The sequence below is a fragment of the Nannobrachium achirus genome (assembly GCF_963921795.1).
Source record: "Nannobrachium achirus genome assembly, chromosome: 18".
NCBI lineage: Eukaryota > Metazoa > Chordata > Actinopteri > Myctophiformes > Myctophidae > Nannobrachium > Nannobrachium achirus.
Genome location: NC_137825.1, coordinates 16,114,152 through 16,129,490, shown reverse-complemented (window position 1 = coordinate 16,129,490; position 15,339 = coordinate 16,114,152). Strand labels below are relative to the sequence as shown.

Genomic DNA, 15,339 nt, shown 5'->3' with positions numbered 1-15,339 from the left:
CCAACCTTCTCACATTGGCCTGTTATAGCGCCACCAGCGGGTCAACTTTTGCACAACACATTTTTGGAACAAAATGGACCAATCTTTGACGTCAGTAACGTCAAAGAGAGCACTGCCTGCGATCTTGACATTTTGTGCTTTTATAGCCATTGTTTTCTGGCTTGAAGCGAGCCCACAATTGTTTCGAAGGAACAATATTTTTCTAGTGACAATATCTAACCGTCATATCAAGTTCTCCTCAAAACTTCGGTTCCTTTCTACTCCTACATACTTAGACAGAAAATGAAAATAAAAACATCAATGTGTTCAGCTTACAGTGGCGAAGTGTGCTATTATTTTTTACAGCAATCGGCCAAATGGTGGCGCTGTAGGAAGCCTTCGAAAGTGCGAACTTTGAACAGGTATAGCTCATGCTCTGATATACGTACAGCCATGAAACCTGTATACACGTATGCGTCTGCTCATACCGAACAACTTTTACGCTCTGACTTTTGACCTTTGACCTTTAGATCTCCCACAATTTGGAATTATATGAAAAACAGTAAAAATCTATCTCCTCCTGGGATTTTCGCGTTACGCTCACAAAACTTTTTTCACATGAACTTTGGACCAATACGGTCAAACTAGTCTCGGCGGATTTCTTTTAAAGTGAAATATATTTTTTTAATAATTCAATCCATATTGCGGTTTTATGCAAATTATTCTTCGGCCTCTAAATCATACATGCAAAGTTACACATTCATGGCATTTGGCAAAGATGTAGAGGGTTAGTCAAAGTATCACTGAAACCAATTTTATTCCAATCGGCCAAAGGGGGGCGCTACACAAAGCGTTTGAAAATTCAAACTTTAAACGGGCATAAGTCATGCCTCGTTTCGTTTGAAGACATGCAACTTGTTACACGCTTGCTTTGACTCAAGCGGAAGACATCTGTGTCGTTGTTAAGTAAGCTCCGCCCTTTGATTTTCCGCCATTTTGAGCAGTTTGCAAAACGCGTAAACCCGCTTTTATTCTGGAATTTCGCGTCACGTGCACAAAACTTTTTTTACGTGAACTTTGGACCGATATCTAAAGATCTGTCAGATCGGATTTCTTTAACATTGAAACATGCTTTTTTAAATAATTCAAACAATATTGCATTTTTATGCAAATTATTCTTCTGCCTCTAAAACTTACATGCAAAGTCACATTTTCATGACAAAATAGTGTAGAGGGTTAGTTCAAATATCACTGAAACCAATCTTACCCCAAATGGCCAAAGGGGGGCGCTATATAATTTTGAGCAGTTTGTAAAACGCTTAAACCCGTTTTTATTCTAGGATTTTTTTTTGCAATTTGCATGAAACATTCTACACGCAATCTAAGGACCTTTATCTAAAATGCCTATGAAGTGCACACAAAAAAAATATAAAATAATAATAATAAATATAGCTGCAAGCAGCGATAAAGTGTCCAAAGCCAAAAACACCTCAAATCATGAACACAGCCTGGGATGTGCGTGAAATCTTGCAAGCACATTCCCAATAGGTCAAGGAACAGATACCAACCTTCTCAAATTGGCCTGTTATAGCGCCACCAGCGGGTCAACTTTTGCACAACACATTTTTGGAACAAAATGGACCAATCTTTGTGGGCTCGCCTATAAGGCGAGCACACTTTAGATATTGTCATTATTTCTATACTAGGCAGGCAGTCAGTGCAAGTATCAAAAAACTTCGGTTCCTTTCTACTCCTACATACTTAGTGAGAAAATGAAAATAAAAACATCAATGTGTTCAGCTTACTGTGGCGACGTGTGCTATTACTTTTTACAGCAATCGGCCAAATGGTGGCGCTGCAGGAAGCCTTCGAAAGTGCGAACTTTGAACAGGTATAGCTCATGCTGTGTTTGAGTTACAGCCATGAAACCTGTATACACTTATGCCTCTCCTCATGCCGAACAACTTTTACCCTCTAACTTTTGACCTCTGACCTTTAGGTCTCCCACAATTCGGAATTATATGAAAAACAGTAAAAATCTATCTCCTCCTGGGTTTTTTTCGATACGCGCACAAAACTTTTTTCACATGAACTTTGGACCAATACGGTCAAACTAATCTCGGCGGATTTCTTTTAAAGTGAAATATAATTTTTTAATAATTCAATAAATATTGCAGTTTTATGCAAATTATTCTTCGGCCTCTAAATCATACATGCAAAGTTACACGTTCATGGCATTTGGCAAAGATGTGGAGGGTTAGTCAAGGTATCACTGAAACCAATTTTATTCCAATCGGCCAAAGGGGGGCGCTATACGAAGCGTCTGAAAATTCAAACTTCAAACGGGCATAAGTCATGACTCGTTTCGTTTGAAGACATGCAACTTGTTACACGCGTGCTTTGACTCAAGCGGAAGACATCTGTGTCGTTGTTAAGTAAGCTCCGCCCTTCGATTTTCCGCCACTTTGAGCAGTTTGTAAAACGCGTAAACCCGCTTTTATTCTGGAATTTTCGCGTCACGTGCACAAAACTTTTTTTACGTGAACTTTGGACCGATATCTAAAGATCTGTCAGATCGGATTTCTTTAACATTGAAACATGCTTTTTTAAATAATTCAAACAATATTGCATTTTTATGCAAATTATTCTTCTGCCTCTAAAACATACAAGCAAAGTCACATTTTCATGACAAAATAGTGTAGAGGGTTAGTTCAAATATCACTGAAACCAATCTTACCCCAAATGGCCAAAGGGGGGCGCTATATAATTTTGAGCAGTTTGTAAAACGCTTAAACCCGTTTTTATTCTAGGATTTTTTTTGCAATTTGCATGAAACATTCTACACGCAATCTAAGGACCTTTATCTAACATGCCTATGAAGTGCACACAAAAAAATTATAAAATAATAATAATAAATATAGCTGCAAGCAGCGATAAAGTGTCCAAAGCCAAAAACACCTCAAATCATGAACACAGCCTGGGATGTGCGTGAAATCTTGCAAGCACATTCCCAATAGGTCAAGGAACAGATACCAACCTTCTCACATTGGCCTGTTATAGCGCCACCAGCGGGTCAACTTTTGCACAACACATTTTTGGAACAAAATGGACCAATCTTTGACGTCAGTAACGTCAAAGAGAGCACTGCCTGCGATCTTGACATTTTGTGCTTTTATAGCCATTGTTTTCTGGCTTGAAGCGAGCCCACAATTGTTTCGAAGGAACAATATTTTTCTAGTGACAATATCTAACCGTCATATCAAGTTCTCCTCAAAACTTCGGTTCCTTTCTACTCCTACATACTTAGACAGAAAATGAAAATAAAAACATCAATGTGTTCAGCTTACAGTGGCGAAGTGTGCTATTATTTTTTACAGCAATCGGCCAAATGGTGGCGCTGTAGGAAGCCTTCGAAAGTGCGAACTTTGAACAGATAGAGCTCATGCTCTGTTATACGTACAGTCATGAAACCTGTATACACGTATGCGTCTCCTCATGCCGAACAACTTTTACGCTCTGACTTTTGACCTCTGACCTTTAGATCCCCCAGAATTTTGAATTATATAAAAAACAGTAAAAATCTATCTCCTCCTGGGATTTTTGCGTTACGCGCACAAAACTTTTTTCACATGAACTTTGGACCAATACGGTCAAACTAGTCTCGGCGGATTTCTTTTAAAGTGAAATATAATTTTTTAATGATTCAATCAATATTGCGGTTTTATGCAAATTATTCTTCGGCCTCTAAATCATACATGCAAAGTTACACGTTCATGGCATTTGGCAAAGATGTGGAGGGTTAGTCAAAGTATCACTGAAACCAATTTTATTCCAATCGGCCAAAGGGGGGCGCTATACGAAGCGTTTGAAAATTCAAACTTCAAACGGGCATAAGTCATGACTCGTTTTGTTTGAAGACATGCAACTTGTTACACGCGTGCTTTGACTCGAGCGGAAGACATCTGTGTCGTTGTTAAGTAAGCTCCGCCCTTCGATTTTCCGCCATATTGAGCAGTTTGTAAAACGCGTAAACCCGCTTTTATTCTGGAATTTTCGCTCCACGTGCACAAAACTTTTTTTACGTGAACTTTGGACCGATATCTAAAGATCTGTCAGATCGGATTTCTTTAAAATTGAAACATGCTTTTTTAAATAAATTCAATGAATATTGCAGTTTTATGCAAATTATTCTTCTGCCTCTAAATCATACATGCAAAGTAACATGTTCATGGCATTTGGCAAAGATGTAGAGTGTTAGTCCAAATATCACTAAAACCAATCTTACCCCAATTGGCCAAAGGGGGGCGCTATATCATTTTGAGCAGTTTGTGAAACGCTTAAACCCGTTAGGATTTTTTTTTTTGCAATTTGCATGAAACATTCTACACACAATCTAAGGACCTTTATCTAATATGCCTATGAAGTGCACACACACAAAAAAATTATAATAATGAATATAGCTGCAAGCAGCGATAAAGTGGCCAAAGCCAAAAACACCTCAAATCATGAACACAGCCTGCAATGTGCGTGAAATCTTGCAAGCACATTCCCAATAGGTCAAGGAACAGATACCACCCTTCTTACATTGGCCTGTTATAGCGCCACCAGCGGGTCAACTTTTGCACAACACATTTTTGGAACAAAATGGACCAATCATTGACGTCAGTAATGTCAAAGAGAGCACTGTCTGCGATCTTGACATTTTGTACTTTTATAGCCATTGTTTTCCGGCTTGAAGCGAGCCCACAATTGTTTCGAAGGAACAATATTTTTCTAGTTGTGGGCTCGCCTATAAGGCGAGCACACTTTAGATATTGTCATTATTTATCTATCAGTCAGTCAGACAGTAGACGGGAACTTCGGTTCCTTTCTACTCCTACATACTTAGTGAGAAAATGAAAATAAAAACATCAATGTGTTCAGTTTACAGTGGCGAAGTGCGCTATTATTTTTTATAGCAATCGGCCAAATGGTGGCGCTGTAGGAAGCCTTCGAAAGTGCGATCTTTGAACAGGTATAGCTCATGCTGTGTTATACATACAGCCATGAAACCTGTATACACTTATGCGTCTCCTCATGCCGAACAACTTTTACCCTCTAACTTTTGACCTCTGACCTTTAGGTCTCCCACAATTCGGAATTATATGAAAAACAGTAAAAATCTATCTCCTCCTGGGATTTTCGCGTCAAGTGCACAAAACTTTTTTCACATGAACTTTGGACCAATACGGTCAAACTAATCTCGGCGGATTTCTTTTAAAGTGAAATATAATTTTTTAAAAATTCTATCAATATTGCGGTTTTATGCAAATTATTCTTCTGCCTCTAAATCATACATGCAAAGTTACACGTTCATGGCATTTGGCAAAGATGTGGAGGGTTAGTCAAAGTATCACTGAAACCAATTTTATTCCAATCGGCCAAAGGGGGGCGCTATACGAAGCGTTTGAAAATTCAAACTTCAAACGGGCATAAGTCATGACTCGTTTCGTTTGAAGACATGCAACTTGTTACACGCGTGCTTTGACTCAAGCGGAAGACATCTGTGTCGTTGTTAAGTAAGCTCCGCCCTTCGATTTTCCGCCACTTTGAGCAGTTTGTAAAACGCGTAAACCCGCTTTTATTCTGGAATTTTCGCGTCACGTGCACAAAACTTTTTTTACGTGAACTTTGGACCGATATCTAAAGATCTGTCAGATCGGATTTCTTTAACATTGAAACATGCTTTTTTAAATAATTCAAACAATATTGCATTTTTATGCAAATTATTCTTCTGCCTCTAAAACATACAAGCAAAGTCACATTTTCATGACAAAATAGTGTAGAGGGTTAGTTCAAATATCACTGAAACCAATCTTACCCCAAATGGCCAAAGGGGGGCGCTATATAATTTTGAGCAGTTTGTAAAACGCTTAAACCCGTTTTTATTCTAGGATTTTTTTTGCAATTTGCATGAAACATTCTACACGCAATCTAAGGACCTTTATCTAACATGCCTATGAAGTGCACACAAAAAAATTATAAAATAATAATAATAAATATAGCTGCAAGCAGCGATAAAGTGTCCAAAGCCAAAAACACCTCAAATCATGAACACGGCCTGGGATGTGCGTGAAATCTTGCAAGCACATTCCCAATAGGTCAAGGAACAGATACCAACCTTCTCACATTGGCCTGTTATAGCGCCACCAGCGGGTCAACTTTTGCACAACACATTTTTGGAACAAAATGGACCAATCTTTGACGTCAGTAACGTCAAAGAGAGCACTGCCTGCGATCTTGACATTTTGTGCTTTTATAGCCATTGTTTTCTGGCTTGAAGCGAGCCCACAATTGTTTCGAAGGAACAATATTTTTCTAGTGACAATATCTAACCGTCATATCAAGTTCTCCTCAAAACTTCGGTTCCTTTCTACTCCTACATACTTAGTGAGAAAATGAAAATAAAAACATCAATGTGTTCAGCTTACTGTGGCGACGTGTGCTATTACTTTTTACAGCAATCGGCCAAATGGTGGCGCTGTAGGAAGCCTTCGAAAGTGCGAACTTTGAACAGGTATAGCTCATGCTCTGTTATACGTACAGCCATGAAACCTGTATACACGTATGCGTCTCCTCATGCCGAACAATTTTTACGCTCTGACTTTTGACATCTGATCTTTAGATCCCTCAGAATTTGGAATTATATGAAAAACAGTAAAAATCTATCTCCTCCTGGGATCTTTGCGATACGCGCATGAAACTTTTTTCACATGAACTTTGGACCAATACGGTCAAACTAGTCTCTGCGTATTTCTTTTAAAGTGAAATATATTGTATTAATAATTCAATCAATGTTGCGGTTTTATGCAAATTATTCTTCGGCCTCTAAATCATACATGCAAAGTTACACGTTCATGGCATTTGGCAAAGATGTGGAGGGTTAGTCAAAGTATCACTGAAACCAATTTTATTCCAATCGGCCAAAGGGGGGCGCTATACGAAGCGTTTGAAAATTCAAACTTCAAACGGGCATAAGTCATGACTCGTTTCGTTTGAAGACATGCAACTTGTTACACGCGTGCTTTGACTCGAGCGGAAGACATCTGTGTCGTTGTTAAGTAAGCTCCGCCCCCCGATTTTCCGCCATATTGAGCAGTTTGTAAAACGCGTAAACCCGCTTTTATTCTGGAATTTTCACTCCACGTGCACAAAACTTTTTTTACGTGAACTTTGGACCGATATCTAAAGATCTGTCAGATCGTTTTTCTTTAAAATTGAAACATGCTTTTTAAAATAAATTCAATGTATATTGCAGTTTTATGCAAATTATTCTTCTGCCTCTAAATCATACCTGCAAAGTAACATGTTCATGGCATTTGGCAAAGATGTAGAGTGTTAGTCCAAATATCACTAAAACCAATCTTACCCCAATTGGCCAAAGGGGGGCGCTATATCATTTTGAGCAGTTTGTGAAACGCTTAAACCCGTTAGGATTTATTTTTGCAATTTGCATGAAACATTCTACACACAATCTAAGGACCTTTATCTAATATGCCTATGAAGTGCACACACACAAAAAAAAAAATAATAAATAATATAGCTGCAAGCAGCGATAAAGTGGCCAAAGCCAAAAACACCTCAAATCATGAACACAGCCTGCAATGTGCGTGAAATCTTGCAAGCACATTCCCAATAGGTCAAGGAGCAGATACCACCCTTCTCACATTGGCCTGTTATAGCGCCACCAGCGGGTCAACTTTTGCACAACACATTTTTGGAACAAAATGGACCAATCTTTGACGTGAGTAACGTCAAAGAGAGCACTGCCTGCGATCTTGACATTTTGTACTTTTATAGCCATTGTTTTCCGGCTTGAAGCGAGCCCACAATTGTTTCGAAGGAACAATATTTTTCTAGTGACAATATCTAACCGTCATATCAAGTTCTCCTCAAAACTTCGGTTCCTTTCTACTCCTACATACTTAGTGAGAAAATGAAAATAAAAACATCAATGTGTTCAGCTTACTGTGGCGACGTGTGCTATTACTTTTTACAGCAATCGGCCAAATGGTGGCGCTGTAGGAAGCTTTCGAAAGTGCGAACTTTGAACAGGTATAGCTCATGCTCTGTTATACGTACAGCCATGAAACCTGTATACACGTATGCGTCTCCTCATGCCGAACAATTTTTATGCTCTGACTTTTGACCTCTGACCTTTAGATCCCTCAGAATTTGGAATTATATGAAAAACAGTAAAAATCTATCTCCTCCTGGGATCTTTGCGATACGCGCATGAAACTTTTTTCACATGAACTTTGGACCAATACGGTCAAACTAGTCTCGGCGGATTTCTTTTAAAGTGAAATATATTTTATTAATAATTCAATCAATGTTGCGGTTTTATGCAAATTATTCTTCGGCCTCTAAATCATACATGCAAAGTTACACGTTCATGGCATTTGGCAAAGATGTGGAGGGTTAGTCAAAGTATCACTGAAACCAATTTTATTCCAATCGGCCAAAGGGGGGCGCTATGCGAAGCGTTTGAAAATTCAAACTTCAAACGGGCATAAGTCATGACTCGTTTCGTTTGAAGACATGCAACTTGTTACACGCGTGCTTTGACTCGAGCGGAATACATCTGTGTCGTTGTTAAGTAAGCTCCGCCCCCCGATTTTCCGCCATATTGAGCAGTTTGTAAAACGCGTAAACTCGCTTTTATTCTGGAATTTTCACTCCACGTGCACAAAACTTTTTTTACGTGAACTTTGGACCGATATCTAAAGATCTGTCAGATCGGATTTCTTTAAAATTGAAACATGCTTTTTAAAATAAATTCAATGAATATTGCAGTTTTATGCAAATTATTCTTCTGCCTCTAAATCATACATGCAAAGTAACATGTTCATGGCATTTGGCAAAGATGTAGAGTGTTAGTCCAAATATCACTAAAACCAATCTTACCCCAATTGGCCAAAGGGGGGCGCTATATCATTTTGAGCAGTTTGTGAAACGCTTAAACCCGTTAGGATTTATTTTTGCAATTTGCATGAAACATTCTACACACAATCTAAGGACCTTTATCTAAAGTGCACACACAAAAAAATAATAATAATAATGAATATAGCTGCAAGCAGCGATAAAGTGGCCAAAGCCAAAAACACCTCAAATCATGAACACAGCCTGCAATGTGCGTGAAATCTTGCAAGCACATTCCCAATAGGTTAAGGAGCAGATACCACCCTTCTTACATTGGCCTGTTATAGCGCCACCAGCGGGTCAACTTTTGCACAACACATTTTTGGAACAAAATGGACCAATCTTTGACGTCAGTAACGTCAAAGAGAGCACTGCCTGCGATCTTGACATTTTGTGCTTTTATAGCCATTGTTTTCTGGCTTGAAGCGAGCCCACAATTGTTTCGAAGGAACAATATTTTTCTAGTGACAATATCTAACCGTCATATCAAGTTCTCCTCAAAACTTCGGTTCCTTTCTACTCCTACATACTTAGACAGAAAATGAAAATAAAAACATCAATGTGTTCAGCTTACAGTGGCGAAGTGTGCTATTATTTTTTACAGCAATCGGCCAAATGGTGGCGCTGTAGGAAGCCTTCGAAAGTGCGAACTTTGAACAGATAGAGCTCATGCTCTGTTATACGTACAGTCATGAAACCTGTATACACGTATGCGTCTCCTCATGCCGAACAACTTTTACACTCTGACTTTTGACCTCTGACCTTTAGATCCCCCATAATTTTGAATTATATAAAAAACAGTAAAAATCTATCTCCTCCTGGGATTTTTGCGTTACGCGCACAAAACTTTTTTCACATGAACTTTGGACCAATACGGTCAAACTAGTCTCGGCGGATTTCTTTTAAAGTGAAATATAATTTTTTAATAATTCAATCAATATTGCGGTTTTATGCAAATTATTCTTCGGCCTCTAAATCATACATGCAAAGTTACACGTTCATGGCATTTGGCAAAGATGTGGAGGGTTAGTCAAAGTATCACTGAAACCAATTTTATTCCAATCGGCCAAAGGGGGGCGCTATACGAAGCGTTTGAAAATTCAAACTTCAAATGGGCATAAGTCATGACTCGTTTCGTTTGAAGACATGCAACTTGTTACACGCGTGCTTTGACTCAAGCGGAAGACATCTGTGTCGTTGTTAAGTAAGCTCCGCCCTTCAATTTTCCGCCATTTTGAGCAGTTTGTAAAACGCGTAAACCCGCTTTTATTCTGGAATTTTCGCTCCACGTGCACAAAACTTTTTTTACGTGAACTTTGGACCGATATCTAAAGATCTGTCAGATCGGATTTCTTTAAAATTGAAACATGCTTTTTTAAATAAATTCAATGAATATTGCAGTTTTATGCAAATTATTCTTCTGCCTCTAAATCATACATGCAAAGTAACATGTTCATGGCATTTGGCAAAGATGTAGAGTGTTAGTCCAAATATCACTAAAACCAATCTTACCCCAATTGGTCAAAGGGGGGCGCTATATCATTTTGAGCAGTTTGTGAAACGCTTAAACCCGTTAGGATTTTTTTTTGCAATTTGCATGAAACATTCTACACACAATCTAAGGACCTTTATCTAATATGCCTATGAAGTGCACACACACAAAACAATAATAATAATAATGAATATAGCTGCAAGCAGCGATAAAGTGGCCAAAGCCAAAAACACCTCAAATCATGAACACAGCCTGCAATGTGCGTGAAATCTTACAAGCACATTCCCAATAGGTCAAGGAACAGATACCACCCTTCTTACATTGGCCTGTTATAGCGCCACCAGCGGGTCAACTTTTGCACAACACATTTTTGGAACAAAATGGACCAATCTTTGACGTCAGTAACGTCAAAGAGAGCACTGCCTGCGATCTTGACATTTTGTACTTTTATAGCCATTGTTTTCTGGCTTGAAGCGAGCCCACAATTGTTTCGAAGGAACAATATTTTTCTAGTTGTGGTCTTCAATTGGGCTTGATTCCAAAGTAATAGTTGCTTATTTGGGCTTGTTTCATATGTTGTTTAAACCAGTGGGAGCACGCTTCTGAAAATATGTGCCCGTACCAGATTTCTGTTGTTAAAATAAAATTATACAATTAAAAATGTATTTTTTTTCTTCTTTTTTTAGATCTACAAGCTCACGTGTGACTTGTCACATCGCAACGCAAATATCCAATGCTTGTACCAGGGTTCCCACGGTCATGAAATTCCTGGAAATATTTTGAAATTAGAAAAATATTTTTCCAGTAGGCCTACTGGAAAAGTTTTGGAATTTATCAAGGGTCCTGGAAGGTCCTGGAAAAATAGCTATGCATTGTCTTTGGGTATTGATTTTGTTAATACCTCTGAAATGACAAATTAAACATGGGCCAAATTGTCAAATATTAGTCAGAAATTGTGAAAATAGCAGATCTACATGCTCACGACGCCTCGCCAGGGTGGTGGGGTCCCCAGTTAAAATATGATTCTTTCGGGGGCCACGGCCTGAAAAGGTTGAGAACCACTGGCATACACTACCTGTTGTGCATAGAACCACTGGCATACACTACCTGTTGTGCATAGAACCACTGGCATACACTACCTGTTGCGCATAGAACCACTGGCATACACTACCTGTTGCGCATAGAACCACTGGCATACACTACCTGTTGCGCATAGGAGTAAGCAACCTGTTATTGAGCTGAATTATTGTTATATAGTCCTTGAAATTTGGTTAAATATTCTGGAAAAGTTTTGGAAATTAATTGGTAAAAATGTGTGGGAACCCTGTTGTACGTTTATAGTGCTCAAGTGCTGTGGCACTTCTTTTTGTCTTGTTTTCATGGACCCGGTTTGCTTATTCTGCCACAGAAAGGAGAGAGAGAGAGAGGGAGAGCATTGTTGAGATGACAGCTGGTGTGATGCCCCACACATTAAGTCTGGGTCATTAGGGCTCGTTGCCTTGCTAACTGTCTTCCTATAGGTGAGCAGGGTGGGGCCTTATTGGCTCATTGGTCTAATGGCTCATTGGAGAGCACCTGGGACCGGCGTCTCCAGGAGTCTATAAGAAGCCAGCCCATGTAATTCTGAGGGAGAGATCCAGATTCCAGAGGAGGCTGACCTGTCTCCAACAGCCCTGTTGCCTGATGTTCTGTTCTGTTATGTTTAGTTAGTTCTAGCTTTACTTTCCATCCAACACCTTGCACTACACCATGTTCCACACATCCACCTTTACACCACTGATCACTGACTCCACACTTCATAGGATCCTTTTGGCATTATGTTGAGTTCAGTTGTTTCGAAACATTATTTAGTTAATGTCCTAGGCCTATCTTTAATAAATACACTTTGTACTTTTGCCATGTATCCTCTCCCCAATCTTTTGTTGTCAAGTGAAGACGTGGCTTTCTGTTGGATCCCCAGTAAATCCTGTGATGTGTGTCCATGAGCTGCAGCTGCAGTCGGACAGGAGATGACAGGGCTCAGCAGGGCCCAGAGAGCTCAGTCTGGTCCTGCCTGCATGCCATCCAACACAATCCCACTGCAACATGCCCTGGCCAGGAGGGGAGGTGGCATTATTGATACTTTACTGCAGGGGTTCTCAAACTCTTTTATACCACAACCTCATATTATGAGGGAAGATTATTTGGAGAACCCAGCCCCTAACGGCACCTTCCTGCAACCCCACTTTGCTCAAGGCATAAAATGCCAATGTGTAAAATGTCAGTTTGCAGGTAAGTGGGGCTGTGCAGCTAGACAAAAACGAAATAAAAAGGCTAAAAACATCCAATACCACATCAAGTGACAAGAGGGGTACTTAAGGCTTGGAGAGGGACAAGTCGTGACTTGGCCCCTCTGCTACGTTGAGTGGCTTCCCCTCTTTCACACTGGTCGGGCCTCATGAAGAAACTGCACCACCGCCGCCGTCGGTCCAGCGCGGCTGCTGACCCCCTCTCTGGTGCACCTCTGTAGTGCTGGACATTTCATGACGTTTCCTTCAGTGTTTCTGTGTGGTTTTGGCTCGTTTCCCCGATGGCATGGCATGGCATGATGTTTTCTGTCGTTCTCCTCGGGCCTTCTACCCACTGGCGCCTTCACAGCCCCTCCACAGACGGGTCCCGTCATGGACGGACAGGGCACACACCACAAGCCCTACACAAAGCGCAACACCCTCCCGATGATGGGTCGGCACGACTCGGCAGTGGTGTCTAAGTCCTCCTCCTGGCTTCCTTAACTCCCCTCTCAAGTTCTCTCCTGCTCCATAACCAACAAGAGGCTCTTTCTGCCGCTACGCCTCTCCTTCAAGCTTCTGTCCTTCTCTCCCTCCTGGTCATCCCAATGGCTGTGAGCATCCTCCACACTGATTGGGCAGGGAATCCTCTACAGCCGACCTTGACTGGAAACAGCCATGCCTGCCATGCCTTTCCCTCCGCAGTCATGCAAAATATCCTGTTACTTGGGGCTCTTTCTGTCAAACGCCTGTTCACAACACTCTTAATGGGACTGTAAGTCCTATGAGAATGATCTCAGCCCCTTCGGCCTCAGGGCTGTCTTCCTCCCAGCCAGGTCTACCTTAGTGCTGCAGACGGCTCCAGAACTCCAGCATGTCAACAGGGGAAACCTGGTGGCTGGTGACCAGGCGGCTGTAGCTGTGTCGTGACCAGGGAACTGGGTCCGGGTTGAACTCGTTTGGCAGGGGTGTTGTGAGCTCCACCCGCAGTTTGTCCAGGCACACGGCCACGTACACGTCCTCGAGGTGTAAGCGTGGAGTGCTCAGAGAGGTGCCGTAGATCTTTGCAGCCAGGTCTCCGGAGAACACGTAACCGGGCCCTCCGGCGTAGGTGGGGTACATGTGACCCGGGTACTCCTCTTCGGACATGTACCACTTGTTGTTTTTGTTCCGGATCGGCCCCTCGCCCCTTTTGATTAAGCCTGTGAAGTAGTCCTTCACCCCGGGCTTCAGTCTGAGCAGCTTGTGGACGAGGTACTTCGTGTTGACGAAGACGTCGCTGTCGACCTTCATAGCGAAGCTGGCCCGCGGGCAACGTGTGGCCACCCAGTTAAGACCCATCATGGTTTTCAGGGTGAGGTTGTAGTAGCTGTCGACAAAGTCCTGCTGAATAATGTCTTGGTGCTCCAGGCTCTCCGACTCCAGGATGTTCTGCTCCAGGCGCCCTTGCTCGCCCGGCTTCACCCCCAGCAGGAACAACCTCAGGACTCCCTCCTGGTTCTCGTTTGCCCACGTCCGTCGTATGGCGTCTCGACGGTGCACATTATGAGCCTCGACGGTTACCAGCAACACCAAGAACGGCGCCGCTCTGCCCGTCGGGCATTTGTTTGCCTCGTCAATGATGTAAGGGAACGGCCCAGGAGACAGCGTGGAGCCGCTCTCCTCTCCACCTTGGCTGGCATTAGCTTCTGCCAACCAGTTCTTCATCGTCCAGTGGGGCGTCTCCAACCCATTATCTCCATCGTGGTCCACGGGGCGGTCCACGGGGCGGTCCATGGGACGTTCTACTCCCGAGGCCACAAGGCCAAACATCATCAGGCGCAAAAGGAGACTGGCGAGTGAAACGCAGAGCATGCGATGGTGTGGTCTTCCCCAACGCATTGCGAGCGGGCACGGCGACTGGATTCTACGTCTAATCAAAGGAGTCGCTTAATTTCAATGGGCTGTATGAAATCTATCTGGATTAGTAAGAGCTCTCCACAATAGGTAATGATTAATATCACTGTAGATATTCAGTGAGACTCTTTTATAATCTTTCTTGAAGAGTGTGTCTTGTCATCATAACATCACTATGAGTTGACCATATTAGGGCTGAAACTATGATTTTCCTTATTAATGTGGTTGCTGACTGTATGCAATACATTATAGTTCTAGCCCAGCTTACCTCTTCATTTCCTGGATAAACTTTTAGCCAATCAGGAAGCAGCATTCTCGGCGACATCACCATTATAGAGTAAGTCCATTGAGTGTAATGGGGGTGTGGTGCTAGCTTGAGGATTAATCAAGCTTCACATGACAATTTGGCTATCCAGAATAAATAGGCAACCACACTTGCAATTTCCAATTGCACCATTATAGTTTAGATTAGTTCTGTATTGTTAGTTAGTTAATACTGTTAGACTGATGATTGGTTCTTGGTTTACCTGTGATCCTAGGTGACTGCTTTTATGCATTCGATGTATGTGTTAGCTAGCTCTAACACAGCAGGTACAAATCGGTATAACCACTGGACACATCTGTGATTTATGGTCAAAAAGGGCATGAATAAAATCAAAACTTGCACTGTGTGATTTTTACACAATTCTCCCATGGTATTTTTCTGCATAGAAGGGCCATTTGATGGGTATTTTTCCCCATGTA

The 15,339-nt window shown here is 41.5% G+C and overlaps 1 protein-coding gene across 1 annotated transcript; it reads right to left on the bottom strand.

Annotated features, from left to right (window-relative positions):
• Positions 1-13,542: 13,542 nt before the first annotated feature.
• Positions 13,543-14,514, bottom strand: LOC308302915 (beta-1,3-galactosyltransferase 2-like; the record flags this gene model as incomplete). Its single annotated transcript, XM_080747233.1, has 1 exon — positions 13,543-14,514. One exon carries the CDS (start codon positions 14,512-14,514, stop codon positions 13,543-13,545), a length of 972 nt encoding a protein of 323 aa, XP_080603359.1.
• Between the last annotated feature and the right edge of the window lie 825 nt (positions 14,515-15,339).